Source organism: Pangasianodon hypophthalmus, chromosome 5 (assembly GCF_027358585.1).
Source record: "Pangasianodon hypophthalmus isolate fPanHyp1 chromosome 5, fPanHyp1.pri, whole genome shotgun sequence".
NCBI classification, from domain to species: Eukaryota; Metazoa; Chordata; class Actinopteri; order Siluriformes; family Pangasiidae; genus Pangasianodon; species Pangasianodon hypophthalmus.
The window spans coordinates 3,278,688-3,299,411 of NC_069714.1; the positions used below are offsets into that span (position 1 = coordinate 3,278,688).

Below are 20,724 nucleotides of genomic sequence, written 5' to 3' on the forward strand. Positions count from 1 at the left end.
AAAAACCAGGTACTGCTCATCAACTGGCTAATACCATCCCTACAGTGAAGCATGGTGGTGGCAGCATCAAGCTATGGGGTTCTTCTCATTGGCACGAATGGGGAGACTGGTCAGAACTGAGGAAAGGATAAACAGACCCAAACACAAAGCAGTCCTGCTTCCAGAATTCACAAGACCTCAGACTGGGGCAGAAAACCACAATGACCGAGTCTGAATACATTCTGAACTTACTAAAGATGAATGAATTAATGAACAATACTGTTCAGTCTCCAATTAAGTGCATATACACACTCTCAAAACTCATGGTTTAAAATTGGTTGTTTACATCCAGCAGCATCTCATGCTTTGATAGTAACATTCTAGTAACTGGCAGCCTGGAATATAGATTGACTTTTGGCAATTTTTGCAATAAAAAAAATCTCTATATATCACTGGGACACACTCACATGATTTAAAGAAATAATGTCTGAATTTAAAAAAAAAAAAATATATATATATATATATATATATATACACACACACACACACACACACCTAAAGAGATGTTTTCTTATACGAACTGCTCATTAGCTCATTTACATAATGGATGGAGAAAATTCTGTTTTATAGAAAACACGGTTTCTAACTCCGTATCATATATCCGGAGAAAGCTTCCTCCTCCTCCATATCCTCCTCTTCTTCCTCCTCAGAGTATGAAATGCGTTTGGTTGTGTTCTCAGTATATGTGGGCTGAATGTCCATGGCAGGTTTTGGTGGCTGTAACACAAATAAAGGCACCTCTGGTTGAACTTTTTTTACATTTTCCATCTTCTCTTCCTGTTGTTCTGAATTTTGGCCTCCCAGGATCAAAGAGAAGAAATTCACATTGTCACTGTCCTCCTCCTCCTCCTCCTCCTCCACCTCCTCCTCCTCCTCCTCCTCCTCCTCCTCCTCCCTGAGTTCATCTCCTCTCTTATGCCTGAGCAAGGCCAAATCATTCTTTTTGAGCTCTTGGATTGGTGTTTTTAGGGGTAAGAGGTGTGCTGTGAGGGTCTGACTTGTAGTTTGGGGAGTTGTTGCCTCCCAGTGACGTGTGATCTTGTCTGGTGCTGTGTGCTCTTTCAAAAAGGTTCCAGGGACATGTGTGTGTGTTTTAGTGTCCGGATTACAGGGGTGCTCATACTGGCTCTCTGGGGAACTTGGAAGAGAAGACCTTGATTCTTCTGAAATTTCTTCACAACCCCTTCGTCCCTCATATGCCACCTCTTCATCCTCTTTCTCTCGGTCCACCTCTTCACTGACCTGAACATCTTTGTATATGTTGGGCTCCAGTGAAACGCACTTTACAAACTCCACAGTGGGCCAACGAAGAAGCACCACTTTATATGGCGGCTTAAATGAACTCTGGGAAGAGAAGCAGGATCACAAATTAGTGCTTAAGTTAAGTAATTCGGTGCAATTCATTTGCAATGTTTTGGTATATTTTTGATATAACGCAGCATTTTTTATTTAGCTTGAAAGATTTAAGCATTTTAGAGGTAGCTTCCTCTTTATATAGAAATAGATGACGCGACGGGGGTTTAAAAAAAACACGCTTAAGCAAACTTCGGCTTTCCTGTAAGTTACGACGCTGTTGGCTGGTGAGTGGTGGACAGAAACACCACAGTGTGACAAATATGTGTACAATACACCAGCGCTAATACCACAAACACGTCCCAGATCACCCTTCTGTGACAGTCTGTAAAACTAGAACAAAGCGGGGGACAAAATCGCATATCTAATCACTTCTTAATTAGTGTTTAGTGCTGTTTCACTTCATTGTCAGCCTTTTTAATCTTTTTGGGTCAAAATCTTTTTTTTTTCTCCCTTGGCCAAAAACTGAACTGTTTTGATCATTCTGGGCAACAACATCCCTAATAAATATAGTAAACTGATGTTAAATATATACTTGTCTAATGTTAGCAACGTCAAACATACACCTGATAGATTTTATTTCAACATGATATTCTGTAGGGAAAATAATACTGTTATATTGCACAAGCCTAATGTTGAATGTTTTAATCAAAATGTAAATGAAAACGCTTAAGCACATATTCAGGCAATGCTTATTTTTCTTATATCAAAAAATGTATGACATCAGGACAGCACCGTATCATACTGAAGTTTGTGTATCGTTATACCTCTAATATATATAAACAACCTGGCTCCCTGACAATGCTGCACATACACAATGAGTAATTCTGAAAGTAAAAAACATTGTGGCTTTATAACCACAACTGCAACACGCTACAACGTGCTGATCAGTCTAGTCAAGCAAGATTTCTTATTCAAACAATCTTCGATGTGACAAGGATTTCACCATTTCCTCTGTACCTGGGCCAAATGAGCCAGCAGTAAACTAGAAGTACACAAAGTATGAAAAGGTGAGAAAAAACACAGGGTGCTATACACAAAACGTTAACTAAAGCAGTACTTTAAATACATATATAAGTATAAACTCTAAAGGGTTATTTAAAACACTGAAGGCTGCTAAGCTGCTAGCTCTTATTCAACACAGGCTACATTATCGTATAGATGTATTTTTAATAAAGTAGAAAAGGCCTGTTCTGTCACTTTGTTCCTTATATGCCATATATATAATTAAACATTTTTTAAAATTTTTATGACATATTTAACATATTTCTATAACTGAGGCAAGCCCTAATCCTTTCCCTCTGCCAGATAAAGGGTGCTAAACTGTGCTTTCTTGTTAACGTTAATGACTTCTTTGACTGCTGTTGTACATCCCCCTCTGCGATTAAAAACAGACTTCCATGTTGGAAGCGCACGTGTAGACTTCATCTAGAAGCCCCTTGTCTCTCTCCTGGATTCTTCTTCAATCTTTTAAAGAATTGATACGATTCAAGAAGGCATCGATTACAGTTTTGGGACGTACCCAAAAATCATTTCAATCAATTCTGAACACACTAAGACGCCAGCCTTTTCTTTTTATTTATATTGAGCCCCAATAGGATTTTTAATGTTTGTAACTTTTTGCAAAAATAAAGTAATAAGAAAAATGATGGCTTTATTTCATCTTGAAAATATTGCGTCATATTGGCAACATTCATCAAGTAAGAAAAGTCCCATTCATTACCCTTTTGTACATTGTATGCTGCTAGATTTTATTCATCACGAGGCACATTAGCATGAACACGATGACCAAATTATTAGCATCCTGATGTAGCTGATTAACATTTTAACACATTACTCGTATACTTGTTCATAATGCCTCTTTTGACATTTGAGTCGTCACCGTGTTTGTGCTACTAAGTCTAGCTTAGAACTACGAATAAACATGGATTTTAAAGAAATGGCATAAAAACTGAAAGAGTCTCACCAGGACTAATGGCTGATGGATTTTCATGGACCTTTTAAGAAGCAGCAGACCAACAATCATCACAGTCACCAGCGCCAGCAGACACAAAAACACAGAGATCACGGCATCTACAACAGAAACAGGAACTGAAAAATGAGCAAAAGTGTAACTTTGCTTTGTTACCAAAAAAAATAAAATAAAAAAATAAAAAGAATTATAGTGACAAAAGCTACATAAGTAAAAAACTACATGAATGCTAAACTGATTGTCTTATAGTGCATTATGTTTTATATATTCAAGTATTTAAGAAGAAAGAACAATATATTTGCTCTCACTGATATGGTTTACTACAGTAGCCATCACGCTACTACATTAGAAGTCTTTATTTTGGTGAAGTGGGATCAAGTCTAGTCACTGGCTCCATTCACACTTGGTATTTAACATCCGTCCTGCTTGATCAGCTCTAAACAGAGGTGTGAAGATGGTCAAACACTTGTTGATATCCGATCACTGTGGAGGTGTTCTGTGGTGCATGTGGCCAGATTACGTTTAGAGTGTGAACGGTAACGCATGCTGATGTGTTCACAATGACACCAGAAGACCGCCAAATCACCAGGGTTGCGAGGTTCACGGTTTTCATGCAAAACATTGAGTTTTTTTTGTCCACGTATTGCAGACGTTATATTATTTCGATCTCTTTATATCACAGTACTGTTTTTAAATTCAATTCTTATTAATCAGTGTGTAATTTCTATTATTTTCTATAACACCATCTCTGAGAGTAGTTCCAGTGGCAAGGTTAATGTTGTTTCTGTAATAATAACAACCCTCTTCTACTTGCATGCCATACACTCCACATAAACGGATTAAAAAAAAAACATGTATAATCATTGATAAATGATCGAATGATTGGTGAAGTTTTCTGTAAACAGATGTTTATTTAATATTTTGGGAAGGAGCCTCCAGTGTCAGCCCTTAAACTAAGTGAAGACAAGGGAACAGTCTTCAGAACAGAGGACTTGTGGTTTCTGTGTAACATGGCTAGCTTTTTTCTTTTATTAACATCAGTAAAGAGAAAAAAGACGCGGAGGAGTGAATGACTGATAGCTGTGATGTCAGTGTAAGAATAACAGGAACTTACACTGTATGTTTCACAGATTTTCTACCATAAATGCTATAAATGGATAAAAGGCATGATGTGTCGTTCTCAATTAATAAAAAAATAACTGTTGGCAAAATGCTGATGTATAATAAGAATACACCAGAAAATAATCAAGTCCGTGGTGATGATAGCAATTCCTCTTCACATCAAGTCATGGCTGATTATTTTCCTATAACAGCATACCCCGAGCGTTTTATTCCTCTCATCCACACAAAACTGTACGCATGTAGACTTTTTGTGTCTCTGAAGTGAACTACTCATTGTCACAGCTATTCTTTATTTATGACAACATCTGCAATAAAACGAGACCGTTTAAGCAGCTCAGTGAAAATACTATTTAAAGAAATGTCATGTTAAATCTCCAGACATAAGCTTGAAAGCGCTGTTGATTGGATGTGTACCAGAAACATAAACTGTACAGCGACAACAGAGGAACATTGTTACTAAATATTTCATATTTGACAGTAAATTTGAGTTTATAGCCATGTTCATCAGGACTGCATGTGGAATGGAATTTTTTTATCATTTAATATTATTGTATTTCTTGTGTCGGGGGCAGTCGTGGCCTAATAAGTAGAGAGTCGGACTTGCAACCCGAAAGTGAACCTGAAGGTCATGGGTTCGAGCCTCAGGTCCAGCAGGGATTGTAGGTGGGGGGAGTGAATGACCAGCGCTCTCTCCCACCCTCAATACCACGACTGAGGTGAGACCCTTGAGCACCGAACCCCCAAACTGCTCCCCGGGCGCCGCAGCTAATAAGGCTGCCCACTGCTCCGGGTGTGTGTGTGTTCACGGTGTGTGTGTGCGTGTGTGTGCGCGCACTTGGATGGGTTAAATGCAGAGCACAAATTCCAAGTATGGGTCACCACACTTGGCCACACGTCACTTCACTTCACTTAATGTGTATAGTGAGGTGCTTCAAATTTTTGTGGATTTGGTCCTACTGTAAATGACACGGCAGTTTTATTTATATTCCCTGTTTAATAAAAGAATTAAAATAAAGGAAAACTGCATCCTGCTGTGCACTCAGACGTTACCCATGTTGTTCACTGCTGCAGGTTTAGAAGCACACACGGGTGGTTTATTAGCAGTACTTCGATTTCTGATGCTCACAGACACACAATACTGCAGCCCCGGCACCACTTTCAGATCTACAGTCTTCAACCCAATGGTGTTCTGTAAGAACTGTATACACACACACACACACACACACACACACACACACACACACACACACACACACAGAGAGAGAGAGAGAGAAATAATTTGTTGTAAACATGCAAGATTTAAATACTGACTGATGGAGTTTTCAATAAAGCACTAGGCAAAGTGGGGTTGAGTTTGTTACTGGTGATTTACTGTGTCACAAATACTACATATAATGCATTATAATGCGTCTTAAGAATTTATGATTCAGTAGATTTGCAAAGTCCATAAATAATTTTACACAATGTGTATAACGTCTTATTCGTAACATGTTATGTGATGAATGAGCACTACTTATAATGCATTATGTTAATATTTATAAACTGTAATACCATTACAGAAATAATTATAACAATGTGAATAATGGCTGATAAATAATGTGTAAATGCTTGTAGTTTATTATACATGGCTTTTATAAAAAAATAAAATAAAATAAAAAAAAAAAAGTGTTTGTATCTAATTACATTTTGCAACAATCTACACACCAGGCTCTAGAGACACTCTACAATTAAATCATAATCACTGCGATGGTATTCTGACAGACATCTCCTCCTGCACTACGATTAGCCGGCAGCTCTTATTCACAGGCGCTGTAACATTAATGCCTGCTTTCCCATGGTGAGGAATATTCCTGTTAGCATAATACATGACACAGGCTGATGTCTGTAAATACTGACACAAGGACACAAGGTGTCCTACAGAACAAATACCACATTAAACACTCCCTAGTTTATTCTGCAACTAAGGAGAGTCATGCAAACATAATATAAGAAGTAACACTCCCCACCTGAACTCCTTTTTCGTTGGTCACATTAAGCGTGTATGGGAATTTCTTATAAACCGCCTCAAGTCTCTCGGACGGAGACTGAAGATACACACACAGGGAGTCATTACACGCTGAAACTCGCAGAGACGGAAGCTCTGGCTCAGCTACGAGACACAAAATGACAAATATAAATAAAAGTTCATCAGAAAGCAATTTGTCCAGATGTAATAATGGCTGTAATAAAGAATATACTCCTACAATTATACAGTGTAAATATATAAACATTTACATTAGCTAATACAGGGTACATTTCAGGTAGAAAGTCCACATACACAAACCCCTAGGTGTACTACTATATAATACACAATGCTAGCAGCTGTTTACAATAACAAATACCTCAAACGCCTACATCAGATTATTGATAAATTCAATCAGGGGCTCAGTGTTGAGGCTGGTTAAATTTAAACTGTTCAGTATAAATTACTCTGGATAAGAGTTAGCGCTGAGCCCAGTCCCGGGGTTTAGTGCATGCTCTGCAGGAAAGCAGTTTTTGAAATAAAAATTTGAAAAGTGTTTGACTGAAAATTCAGTATCTTTGGGAATACTGTATTTGTGTTTGTGATGAGCTTGCATTATTCCTCTTCAGTCATTAGGTAGCACAGATGTTTTGATTTCCTTGTTTGCATGTAATGAAGCTTTGCCCTACAGGACAGACGTTAAAGACAACGTGAAACAAAATCATAATGCATTTGTCTTCCGTAATGTCAGACACTTTCACATGGTTCAAGGACGTAAAATTCGATAGGAATATCCAAGATATGGATATTGAGGAACTGTACAAAACATGACCAGAGACACGGACCGGTTCTGATCATTAAAATGAAACTGAAGTTTTACTGATCTTATTCTTAAAATATACTTAAATATATGAGATAGCATCAAATAAAATATTTAAAAAATAATTATATTTATTATATATATTATAGAATTATATACTTATATACATATATATATATATAGTTGCAGCTGTAGAAATGCTGTCATAAGCCCTATTTGGACGGGATTAAATTTACACATGGTCCTGGGGTCGTTTTTACGGGAGCTCCTCTGTGACTTTACTTCTGTCCTGTCCGGCCGTCTCAATGTTTTTCTCCATCGTCCTCATCTGATAATTTTAGTCCGGACACATGTCCATGATTTTCTGTGCAGATGTCACCACGTGTTGGAAAAAAAAGACTGGACTGCTCTTCAAGTAGTCAGTACACTCTTTACAACTGATCCAGGCAAATGTGGTGCAGATGGAGGGACGCAAGTCGCAGACACTTTTGTCAAAACTGATTCCCAAAACTTTGGGATTATGAATCGTATTTTCAAATTGTATCTGGAAACTTGGTGCGCGCCAAACTGAAATAAGAGCTAGTGTCTCTTCTCTGCTCCTGCTTGGACTCTACAAACCACAACCTGCTAGAAACTCACTGCTTCTGTGGTCATTTTATTGCTGTTAACACGCAAGAGTTTTAGCACTCAGGGAAAAAATGACTACAGACGTCCCCTGATAAACTAAACCAATTCGAATAAGGAGTAGCACAAGAATGTGAACCGTTGTCTACATAAACATGTGTAGAAGTCATGTGTAAACACATGGCCCATTAGTGAGGTGTTAACTCTAAAGGAAGTGTGTGAACACGTCATACTCACTGTCAGAGACTGGCGTAAACAGACTGTAGGAACGAGGTTTGGACGTCTCATTCCCTGAGACAGCTGTAACATTGATGTAGTAGGTCTTTTCCAGATCGGAGAAAACATCTGTTAGGTTACAGCGCAATGGATCACGCACTGCTTCACAACGGTCCACCATCTTCCAGCCCTCACTGCACATTCACACAAACACAACCCAGGAACGACAAGTTAAATGGACTAAAAAAGTGTCTCATGAAGGACTAAAGCGTCTCATGACGGACTAAAGCGTCTCATGACGGACTAGAGCGTCTCATGAAGGACTAGAGCGTCTCATGAAGGACTAGAGCGTCTCATGACGGACTAAAGTGTCTCATGACGGACTAAAGCGTCTCATGGCGGACTAAAGCGTCTCATGACGGACTAAAGCGTCTCTCTGAAGGACTAAAGCGTCTCATGAAGGACTAAAGCGTCTCTCTAACGAACTAAAGCGTCTCATGAAGGACTAAAGCGTCTTCTCTAACGAACTAAAGCGTTTCATGACGGACTAAAGCGTCTCATGAAGGACTAAAGCGTCTCATGACGGACTAAAGCGTCTCTCTAACGGACTAAAGCGTCTCATGAAGGACTAAAGCGTCTCATGACGGACTAAAGCGTCTCATGGCGGACTAAAGCGTCTCCCTGAAGGACTAAAGCGTCTCATGACGGACTAAAGCGTCTCTCTAACGGACTAAAGCGTCTCATGAAGGACTAAAGCGTCTCATGAAGGACTAAAGCGTCTCATGACGGACTAAAGCGTCTCATGGCGGACTAAAGCGTCTCCCTGAAGGACTAAAGCGTCTCATGACGGACTAAAGCGTCTCTCTAACGGACTAGAGCGTCTCATGACGGACTAAAGCGTCTCATGGCGGACTAAAGCGTCTCCCTGAAGGACTAAAGCGTCTCCCTGAAGGACTAAAGCGTCTCCCTGAAGGACTAAAGCGTCTCTCTGACGGAATAAAGCGTCTCCCTGAAGGACTAAAGCGTCTCATGACGGACTAAAGCGTCTCATGACGAACTAAAGCGTCTCATGACGAACTAAAGCGTCTCATGAAGGACTAAAGCGACTCATGACGGACTAAAGTGTCTCTCTGAAGGACTAAAGCGTCTCTCTAACGAACTAAAGCGTCTCCCTGAAGGACTAAAGCGTCTCATGACGGACTAAAGCGTCTCATGAAGGACTAAAGCGTCTCTCTGAAGGACTAAAGCGTCTCATGAAGGACTAAAGCGTCTTCTCTAACGAACTAAAGCGTCTCATGAAGGACTAAAGCGTCTCATGAAGGACTAAAGTGTCTCATGACGGACTAAAGTGTCTCATGACGGACTAAAGTGTCTCTCTAACGGACTAAAGCGTCTCATGACGGACTAAAGCGTCTCATGAAGGACTAAAGCGTCTCTCTAACGGACTAAAGCGTCTCTCTAACGAACTAAAGCGTCTCATGACGGACTAAAGTGTCTCTCTAACGGACTAAAGCGTCTCTCTAACGAACTAAAGCGTCTCATGACGGACTAAAGCGTCTCCCTGAAGGACTAAAGCGTCTCCCTGAAGGACTAAAGCGTCTCATGACGGACTAAAGCGTCTCATGACGGACTAAAGCGTCTCATGAAGGACTAAAGTGTCTCTCTAACGGACTAAAGCGTCTCTCTAACGAACTAAAGCGTCTCATGACGGACTAAAGTGTCTCTCTGAAGGACTAAAGCGTCTCTCTAACGAACTAAAGCGTCTCATGACGGACTAAAGCGTCTCCCTGAAGGACTAAAGCGTCTCTCTGAAGGTCTAAAGCGTCTCTCTAACGAACTAAAGCGTCTCATGACGGACTAAAGCGTCTCCCTGACGGACTAAAGCGTCTCTCTGACGGAATAAAGCGTCTCATGAAGGACTAAAGTGTCTCTCTAACGGACTAAAGCGTCTCATGAAGGACTAAAGCGTCTCATGACGGACTAAAGCGTCTCATGACGGACTAAAGCGTCTCATGACGGACTAAAGCGTCTCCCTGAAGGACTAAAGCGTCTCATGGCGGACTAAAGCGTCTCCCTGAAGGACTAAAGCGTCTCATGGCGGACTAAAGCGTCTCCCTGAAGGACTAAAGCGTCTCATGACGGACTAAAGCGTCTCATGACGAACTAAAGCGTCTCATGACGAACTAAAGCGTCTCATGAAGGACTAAAGCGTCTCATGACGGACTAAAGTGTCTCTCTGAAGGACTAAAGCGTCTCTCTAACGAACTAAAGCGTCTCCCTGAAGGACTAAAGCGTCTCATGACGGACTAAAGCGTCTCATGAAGGACTAAAGCGTCTCTCTGAAGGACTAAAGCGTCTCATGAAGGACTAAAGCGTCTTCTCTAACGAACTAAAGCGTCTCATGAAGGACTAAAGCGTCTCATGAAGGACTAAAGTGTCTCATGACGGACTAAAGTGTCTCATGACGGACTAAAGTGTCTCATGACGGACTAAAGTGTCTCTCTAACGGACTAAAGCGTCTCATGACGGACTAAAGCGTCTCATGAAGGACTAAAGCGTCTCTCTAACGGACTAAAGCGTCTCTCTAACGAACTAAAGCGTCTCATGACGGACTAAAGTGTCTCTCTAACGGACTAAAGCGTCTCTCTAACGAACTAAAGCGTCTCATGACGGACTAAAGCGTCTCCCTGAAGGACTAAAGCGTCTCCCTGAAGGACTAAAGCGTCTCATGACGGACTAAAGCGTCTCATGACGGACTAAAGCGTCTCATGAAGGACTAAAGTGTCTCTCTAACGGACTAAAGCGTCTCTCTAACGAACTAAAGCGTCTCATGACGGACTAAAGTGTCTCTCTGAAGGACTAAAGCGTCTCTCTAACGAACTAAAGCGTCTCATGACGGACTAAAGCGTCTCATGACGAACTAAAGCGTCTCATGACGAACTAAAGCGTCTCATGACGAACTAAAGCGTCTCATGACGAACTAAAGCGTCTCATGACGAACTAAAGCGTCTCATGACGGACTAAAGTGTCTCTCTGAAGGACTAAAGCGTCTCTCTAACGAACTAAAGCGTCTCCCTGAAGGACTAAAGCGTCTCATGACGGACTAAAGCGTCTCATGAAGGACTAAAGCGTCTCTCTGAAGGACTAAAGCGTCTCATGAAGGACTAAAGCGTCTTCTCTAACGAACTAAAGCGTCTCATGAAGGACTAAAGCGTCTCATGAAGGACTAAAGTGTCTCATGACGGACTAAAGCGTCTCATGACGGACTAAAGTGTCTCTCTAACGGACTAAAGCGTCTCATGACGGACTAAAGCGTCTCATGACGAACTAAAGCGTCTCTCTAACGGACTAAAGCGTCTCATGAAGGACTAAAGCGTCTCATGACGGACTAAAGTGTCTCTCTAACGGACTAAAGCGTCTCTCTAACGAACTAAAGCGTCTCATGACGGACTAAAGCGTCTCCCTGAAGGACTAAAGCGTCTCTCTGACGGACTAAAGCGTCTCATGACGGACTAAAGCGTCTCATGAAGGACTAAAGTGTCTCTCTAACGGACTAAAGCGTCTCTCTAACGAACTAAAGCGTCTCATGACGGACTAAAGTGTCTCTCTGAAGGACTAAAGCGTCTCTCTAACGAACTAAAGCGTCTCATGACGGACTAAAGCGTCTCATGAAGGACTAAAGCGTCTCATGACGGACTAAAGTGTCTCTCTAACGGACTAAAGCGTCTCTCTAACGGACTAAAGCGTCTCTCTAACGAACTAAAGCGTCTCATGACGGACTAAAGCGTCTCATGAAGGACTAAAGCGTCTCATGAAGGACTAAAGTGTCTCTCTAACGGACTAAAGCGTCTCTCTAACGAACTAAAGCGTCTCATGACGAACTAAAGCGTCTCTCTAACGGACTAAAGCGTCTCATGAAGGACTAAAGCGTCTCATGACGGACTAAAGCATCTCATGAAGGACTAAAGCGTCTCTCTAACGGACTAAAGCGTCTCATGAAGGACTAAAGCGTCTCATGACGGACTAAAGCGTCTCATGAAGGTCTAAAGCGTCTCATGAAGGACTAAAGCGTCTCTCTAACGAACTAAAGCGTCTCATGAAGGACTAAAGCGTCTCTCTAACGAACTAAAGCGTCTCATGAAGGACTAAAGCGTCTCATGACGGACTAAAGTGTCTCTCTGAAGGACTAAAGCGTCTCTCTAACGAACTAAAGCGTCTCCCTGAAGGACTAAAGCGTCTCATGACGGACTAAAGCGTCTCATGAAGGACTAAAGCGTCTCTCTGAAGGACTAAAGCGTCTCATGAAGGACTAAAGCGTCTTCTCTAACGAACTAAAGCGTCTCATGAAGGACTAAAGCGTCTCATGAAGGACTAAAGTGTCTCATGACGGACTAAAGCGTCTCATGACGGACTAAAGTGTCTCTCTAACGGACTAAAGCGTCTCATGACGGACTAAAGCGTCTAATGAAGGACTAAAGCGTCTCTCTAATGGACTAAAGTGTCTCTCTAACGAACTAAAGCGTCTCATGACGGACTAAAGTGTCTCTCTAACGGACTAAAGCGTCTCTCTAACGAACTAAAGCGTCTCATGACGGACTAAAGCGTCTCCCTGAAGGACTAAAGCGTCTCTCTGACGGACTAAAGCGTCTCATGACGGACTAAAGCGTCTCATGAAGGACTAAAGTGTCTCTCTAACGGACTAAAGCGTCTCTCTAACGAACTAAAGCGTCTCATGACGGACTAAAGTGTCTCTCTGAAGGACTAAAGCGTCTCTCTAACGAACTAAAGCGTCTCATGACGGACTAAAGCGTCTCATGAAGGACTAAAGCGTCTCATGACGGACTAAAGTGTCTCTCTAACGGACTAAAGCGTCTCTCTAACGAACTAAAGCGTCTCATGAAGGACTAAAGCGTCTCATGACGGACTAAAGCGTCTCTCTAACGAACTAAAGCGTCTCATGACGGACTAAAGCGTCTCATGAAGGACTAAAGCGTCTCATGAAGGACTAAAGTGTCTCTCTAACGGACTAAAGCGTCTCTCTAACGAACTAAAGCGTCTCATGACGAACTAAAGCGTCTCTCTAACGGACTAAAGCGTCTCATGAAGGACTAAAGCGTCTCATGACGGACTAAAGCATCTCATGAAGGACTAAAGCGTCTCTCTAACGGACTAAAGCGTCTCATGAAGGACTAAAGCGTCTCATGACGGACTAAAGCGTCTCATGAAGGTCTAAAGCGTCTCATGAAGGACTAAAGCGTCTCTCTAACGAACTAAAGCGTCTCATGAAGGACTAAAGCGTCTCCCTGACGGACTAAAGCGTCTCTCTGACGGACTAAAGCGTCTCTCTGACGGAATAAAGCGTCTCATGAAGGACTAAAGCGTCTCTCTAACGGACTAAAGCGTCTCATGAAGGTCTAAAGCGTCTCATGAAGGACTAAAGTGTCTCATGACGGACTAAAGCGTCTCTCTAACGGACTAAAGCGTCTCATGAAGGACTAAAGCGTCTCATGACGGACTAAAGCGTCTCATGAAGGACTAAAGCGTCTCTCTAACGGACTAAAGCGTCTCATGAAGGACTAAAGCGTCTCATGACGGACTAAAGCGTCTCATGAAGGTCTAAAGCGTCTCATGAAGGACTAAAGCGTCTCATGACGGACTAAAGCGTCTCTCTAACGGACTAAAGCGTCTCATGACGGACTAAAGCGTCTGTATACATCACAATGTCCAATGATCCGTATCCGTTCAAAGGTCCATACCTATAGGAGCGGAAGATGACTGTGTAATTCAGTCCTGCAGGAGACCCTGGTCCAGCCTGCCAACTGAGCAGGTGAATGAAGTGGTGGGACTCCATCGTGAGGTTGACCGGGGCAGGGACGTGACCGCACAACACTGGAGGCAGAAAGAGGAGAAAGAGGGGAAAGAGGGATTGCAGTGAGTTATTTTACTGCTCTAGAAAGTGCACTAGATGAAGTTTACTCAGTTACCAGGGTTAGGTTTATGAGTGCAGCTCAACAGGGAGACATTAACTCCAGAGAGGAGCAGTGAGGTTCAGACCTGAGCATGGTGCAATCAGCATCAGCAGAGTGGAAACATGATCCATAGCAGCTGAGGGCTGAGACACTGACCGCTGCCTGGACACTTACAGACGCTTTACCCTCATTTCGCTTCTTCCAGACCACAGCACAAGTTCAGGACAATAACAGCGCCATACTGCCAGCTTTATTAGCTTTAGCGCTGAAGCTAACCAGCTGCTCACCGCATCCGCTTTTGCTCAAGTGATAAAAAAACAAAGAACGTTACCATGACTTCCATCTAACTGCAGCTTACAGCCTCGAGTTACACGGAGCAAATGAAACTAGCTCTCAGCAGTCCATTAGCACACCTCTGATAACCATCACCGACCTGCTGTCTCACATCCGAACCGTTAGAGGAAACTGTGAGAAACCAGCACATTTCTCGGAAACTTCTAATAAGGGTCCATGAGCCGTTTTTTAATCCCACCCGCTTTCAGACAAATCCCGCCCCTCCTTCGTTATAATCACCCGGAAGACCTTCTCTTGATTGGACGCTTGAATGTGAATGTCACCTCCAACCAATCGTAGCGAGAAGGCGGGGAAAGCGCGAGCCAATCGTAATAAGGGAGGCAGATTTAGCGCGATTACGGGTGCAAAATATTAACACTTTCCGCCAGGAAGCGTCGTCATCATCCAAAATAAAAGTCCTGATATCTGCACAGAATAATGACTTTTAAAGTCATTATTTTCTAAAATGACATACTGCACATGATGCTAAAAAAGATCTGTACAGTATTTTACTTATTTGTCGTTGATCAGAGTGTCAGCAGGTCGGGACGAAAGCGGAAAATGAAGCGCCACCATCACAGCTACACTGAAGCGACATCTGGTGGACAATGAGGGCAACTGCACCGAGAACCGAAACTAAACCAAACTACCAACGGCTGAGGAGTGCATCAGGAGTGGGAACAAAAACTGCACAGTCACACTCTCATGTCCCTGCTGAAGGGTCAAGCTTGGTCTCACCAGATACTTACACTCACCGTCCACTTTATTAGGAACACCTGTACACCTGCTCCTTTATGCAGTTATCCAATCAGCCAATCATGTGGCAGCAGCACAATGCATAACATCCTGCAGATACAGGTCAAGAGCTTCAGTTAATGTTCACATCAAACATCAGAATGAAGAGAAAGTGTGATCTCTGTGACTTCAACTGTGTTGGTTGTTGGTACCAGATGGGCTGGTTTGTGTATTTCAGAAACTGCTGATCTCCTGGGATTTTCACACACAACAGTCTCTAGAGTTTACACAGAATGGTGAGAAAAACAAACAAACAAACAAACAAACATCCTGTGAGTAGAGGATCTGCAGGCTGAAGCACCTTGCTGATTAGAGAGATCAGAGGAGAATGACCAGACTGGCTGACAGGAAGTCTATAGTAACTCAAATAAGCACTTTTTACAACCATGGTGAGCAGAAAAGCATCTCAGAACGCACAACACATCAACACTTGAGGTGGATGAGCTACAACAGCAGAAGCTCACATCAGGTTCCACTCCTGTCAGACAAGAACAAGAATCTGAGGCTATCATGGGCACAGACTCACCCAAACTGGACAGCTGAAGACTGGAAAAACACCAGGTTATTTTTTTCCTAATCTTCAACTGTCCAGCTTCTGAAACACTCAAACCAGACCATCTGGTGCCAACAACTGTACTGTGGTTAAAGTCTCAGAGGTCACATTTTTTATTCATTCTGATGTTTGATTTGAACAATAACTAAAGCTCTTGACCTGCATCTGCATGACTTTATTGTACTGTGCTGCTGTCACATGATTGGCTGATTAGATAACTGTATGAATGGGCAGGTGTTCCTAATAAAGTGAGTGTAGCTAGTCTGGAGCATACCTAATTCTCTCTCTCTCTCTCTCCACGTTACTCCTGCTGCCTGATGAGATGCCGGTGATCCTGACTCTATCTCCTCTCCAGTCCTGCCTGATCCATCCTGATGCTCTACTTCTGCTTCATCCTTCACCTGAGAATCACTTGCTGCTGTTGAGGACGGCTCCACATGGATAGCTTTAAGATTGCTGTGAGATTTCTATGAATGTTACCACACAGTTACGCTAAAGTTGACTGAGGACGGTCTCACTTGGATAACCTAAAGATTGCACTCAATAAAAACAGTTTATGTACCAGTCTCATTCATCATACAGTGGATCACTTCGCTTGGACACTATAGACTCTAAACTATAAAAAAAAAAAAAAAAAAGACTCTGATGCTCTTAGCATTGTGAGACTCTACAGTATACCGATGTAGAAGAGTACTAATTTATAATCACACTATCCGGTGTCACCCAGATGAGGATGGCTTTCCTTTGGAGTCTGGTTCCCCTCAATGTTTCTTCCTCGTGACGTCTCAGGGAGTTTTTCCTTGCCACCATCACCTCAGGCTTGATCATTAGGGATCTAAATCTAAACTCATTTCCTGATTTCTGTGAAGCTGCTTTGTAACAATATCCATTTTGAAAAAGTTTAACTGAATTGATCCAGCTGCCAAAACACAGGGCGAGATAGTCAAACTGCTAGACCATCTGGAAAATAATTTTCCAGCTCCTTTATCACTAGAATAAATCGATTGATCAGTCGTGGGGGGATCCGGAGTTTATCCCGGGAACACTGGGCACAAGGCAGGAATACACCATTAAACAACACAGGCTTTAGGCACTCGGTTCTCAAACCAAAACACAGTACGATCATGTCAGTCTGTATTTCAGTTTAATATGCTCACTATATCTTTTGTTTCAGAATAACACCTGTATTTTTCTGAGGTATCATTAGCCTACATTTTAATACATTAAAGCATTAAAAAGCAAATCAGATTGTCACCCTACACTTTTACTGAAACATGACAAGTGCGAATATTTTATCTCCTGGCACACGTTTAATAAATCAAAAATTTCTCTAGGTTTTTTTTTCTGTGCACTCAAATGAATTCCACCAAAAGACGTTTTGGGTTAGTTTTCAAATACTGTGTGTAATGAAAAAGTCAGGAATTACTATCAGCCTTGAGAAATCAGAACAGAGGTTCCATTACAACCTCTGCTCAGTCTTTTGTAAGGAAAATGCTCATGAATGAACTAAGGCCAAAATATAAACATACCACTAAGCACTATTTTTCTTTCTGCACTATAAACCCTTCTGTTGTAAATTTCCAGTCAGCTTTTAAAACCAAAAGAGAATTTTTAACAGCGCTAAAGGTTAAATGATTTTGTCCTCTACTTGTTTAGTGTCACTGTATGTCTTAAGGTCACTAAAGGTTTATGGAGGGATAGCGTTGGAATTTAATATTATGACCACATAGAAAAAAGAGCTTAATGTTTTAAAGCCCCCAAAAATAAAATAAAATAAAATAAAATAAAAAATCTCCGCCTCAAAAGTTATATGGCAAATATCAGATAAAAACACATTTAACTTTTAATTCACACCTAGTTTGTACTTAGGGTTAATATATATTTTTTTATATTGCTAATGTATGATTAAGGTGCATAAAGAGAAAACAAATGACAAATTACACATTTACACAGTACATGGCATCATGTGGCCCTGTGCTTTGTTTAATTTTAACACTAATTTTATTATTTATTATTTATTTTAAGACCATAACTAACTAAACTAAACTAAACTAACCCATGTCTTGAGACTTTGGCCATCAAACAATGTTGGTTTGAATTCAGTGAGAAATGTGACTGCGTTACTCATTTAGGCAACACATTTATCAAAGACATTTCCAGGCAATCAGATTCAGCTCAGCGTCAGTTCACAAACAGAAGGACAATATTTAGCATCAGTGTCCTATTCGCTTCACAGTCAAACAGTCGTGAAATGAAGGTCTGTAGTGAGTCCAGTCTGCTGGAAATATGATTTATGGGTAGTTTATACTATAGAGGAGATCCAAAACATCCAAAAGCATTCATATTCAACATTACTGAGCTTCAATTCAGACCAAAAGTACAAAAGGAGGACAATTTTCTCTCAGCCAAAAAAAATGTGACACACTCAAACGATTTGAAAATAAACTATTATTTACAGGGTCTATAGTTAAACTATAGATGCGTGTAGACTACACATAGCAGCTGCCACACCATGACTTTGGAAAAAATAAATAAATAAAAAAATCCCTCAACACAATTAAAAGGAATAATTTACATTTATTTTATTTACAGCACGACACAACGCATTACTGTGCAGTCTGATCAGTTAGTCTCACATGTTTGCATTGTCTGATCCTGTCATGAAAAGCAAACCAGGTAAACTGTAAATGTGAGTTTATGAATAGCAGGTTTGTGTTCTGTGTATGTCTAAGCAGTTCAAAAGAGTGATAAATGCTGTCATATCAGACTTTGGTAGATCATGTAGGCTCTAGTTTACAGTTCTGTACTGACAGGCAAGTCTCTGTGTGTGTGTGTGTGTGTGTGTGTGTGAGAAAGAGAGAGAGAGAGAGAGAGAGAGAGAGAGAGAGAGAGAGAGAGAATCACCTGTGAGTGATTATAGCAATTTGTTGCATTACTTCATGTATTGGGTTTAAAGTTTTAGATAAACATATCAGGGAAATCCTACAGTGTTGCTACTTTGGTTCCTTCTGTAATTGGTTTAATGTAATTATCACAATCTAAAGAGAGATGTAGCAAACACAAACAATTAAATCAAACTAAAATAAAGTGCAAAAAAATGGTTACCCCTTTCTGTGTAACTCTGTCGTTGTTCCTGATGTTTCATGCACGTACAGGTCCTAGAATAAAGGCTTATTCCACAAACTACAATTGTAAAATGGAACATCTGATCCATAACGACACCCACTGAATAAACCAGGACACTGTAGACATCATGATGTTTACGTGACTCAGGCATGTGTGTCAGTCTGTTTTTTTAAAGTTATGATTTTTGCGCGTATCCCCTGTGATATTTTCTAATGAACTTAACTCATTTCCCAAAATATAAATAAATTAGTAATTTAAATCACAGCACCTCTGAGGGTCGAGTGACCAGCTGCATGTTTCACTGGAGTTACATGGCATAAGCACATAAGCACTTAATGAATGTGTTTAGCTACTGCCAGGTCATGCAGCTGTTTTCAGCCCATCCAGCTGTGTAGCAGTGCAAACAAACAAGTCATCATCTGACCAGACGAGTTATGAATTGTCTAGACGCCCTGTATGACCAAACATGCAGATTTGTCCACCCTGTTAGGAGAAATTAAACATTGAAACCGTTTAATTAAACAGTGAAACCGTTTAATTTCCTACAAATTCTCCAAATCCTTGTTTATCTATAGATATTTAAGGAATAGGAATGTCTTCTAAGACCATGTGTATAAAAGTCAGATGCAAAAGTAAAACTGCATTATTATATTATTTTACATCTATATTTAGATTCAGATAATTTATATTTAGACCAAACCTACAATTTCTTTTTTAAACCCTTAAAACTCCCTTAAAAGCATATTAGTCTATAAATACAGTGAAACTAAAGGAGTGTAGTTCTGAATGTGAGGAACATAAATCTGGACCCTGGGAGCTTAAAAGCGACTTACAACTGGGGCACAAACCTAAGACTATATATTCCTGCTTTACAGATCATTATACAAAAACAGGGAAATCTACCTGACAGAAACCAAGAGAAAAAAATAATTTCAGTAATTTAGGTTGTGAACCAGAGCCACTCTAGCAGAGGACAGCATGCTGCGAGCCCAGCACATTATTTGGCAAAATGCACATAAAAGCTGCCTTGAAAACACAAAACAGTCCAAATTAATGATAAAACACTACACATCTTCATCTGGTCATGTAGCCTGATGTACAATCCTCCTCTTCGTCCTCAGATGAATAGTTTTCTGTGTCTATAGTGCCTGTGTGTGACGCCAGGTATCCTGTTCGCATGTGGTCACACACACTTGTGTCTGAAATGTCATTTTCGTCTTCTTGACTGGTCTGTAATTCTGTCTGTGTGTGGAATAAAAGAGCTGTGTGAAGTTCTGAAGAGCTTCCTGCCTGTGGCTTTGCTGCTGTGAGCGAATCTTCTTGTAATTCTTTTAGTAATAAAGGTAACAGAGGCTCTTTGGCTTCACTCGGTTCATCAGCCTCCTCTTCCTCCGGCTGCATGGACTTCAATACCACTGACCACAGCTTAACATTCCCAGAATCTTCTTCTCCTTCATCTTCTTCTTCCTTCATTTGTCCTCCTAATTTTTTCCCTTCTTTTGCATTAGGAGGATTTAAGTTTTTCGTAACTGGATCAAGCAAAGCTGCTTGGTTGTAACCTTTGACCCCATCGTACTGAAGCTGAGAGAGCGATAAAGTCTCCTTGGCATCTGTGGGTGTGTCCTCGAAGCTACCTCCCTCCGGATTCTCTGCAAGTTCACAAACAGATGCTGATCTCCTGCTGCCGGTGCTCTCTGACTCACTGTCAACTGCTCGGTCCATGTAGCCCTGGTGGCTCTCTTCGTCTTCATCATCATCCTCATCTACATCATCACTGTTCTGCTGAGACAGAGATATAAA

General features: G+C 41.2%; 2 protein-coding genes across 5 annotated transcripts in view; both read right to left on the bottom strand.

Annotated features, from left to right (window-relative positions):
• Positions 1-74: 74 nt before the first annotated feature.
• Positions 75-14,625, bottom strand: LOC113540598 (uncharacterized). The gene is made up of 7 exons (XM_026937180.3): positions 14,203-14,625; positions 13,905-14,037; positions 8,170-8,342; positions 6,493-6,635; positions 5,537-5,684; positions 3,359-3,465; positions 75-1,383 (listed from the first exon to the last, which is right to left on the bottom strand). The coding sequence occupies exons 1-7, from the start codon at positions 14,246-14,248 to the stop codon at positions 622-624; spliced, it is 1,512 nt and encodes a 503-aa protein (XP_026792981.3). The 5' UTR covers positions 14,249-14,625; the 3' UTR covers positions 75-621.
• A 3,447-nt stretch (positions 14,626-18,072) lies between these two features.
• crfb1 (cytokine receptor family member b1) overlaps positions 18,073-20,724 on the bottom strand; it is a 30,060-nt gene continuing 27,408 nt past the window's right edge. For 3 of the 4 annotated variants that reach the window (XM_053233976.1, XM_026938224.3, XM_026938205.3), the window contains one exon: positions 18,073-20,706. In XM_053233976.1, coding sequence (XP_053089951.1) covers positions 19,999-20,706 — 708 coding nt within the window. In that variant the 3' untranslated portion in view covers positions 18,073-19,998. The remainder of the gene's footprint in view (positions 20,707-20,724) is intronic. The other variant, XM_026938233.3, reaches the window with a different exon arrangement.

Excerpts from the sequence above, each read along its gene's own strand:
- LOC113540598 (XM_026937180.3), bottom strand. The coding sequence starts at position 14,248 with ATGGATCATGTTTCCACTCTGCTGATGCTGATTGCACCATGCTCAG. Across the intron at positions 5,685-6,492 it reads CCAACGAAAAAGGAGTTCAG|TTCTTACAGAACACCATTGG; the intron begins GTGGGGAGTGTT and ends GTGTGTATACAG. Across the intron at positions 3,466-5,536 it reads TGCAGCAGTGAACAACATGG|ATGCCGTGATCTCTGTGTTT; the intron begins GTAACGTCTGAG and ends TTTCTGTTGTAG.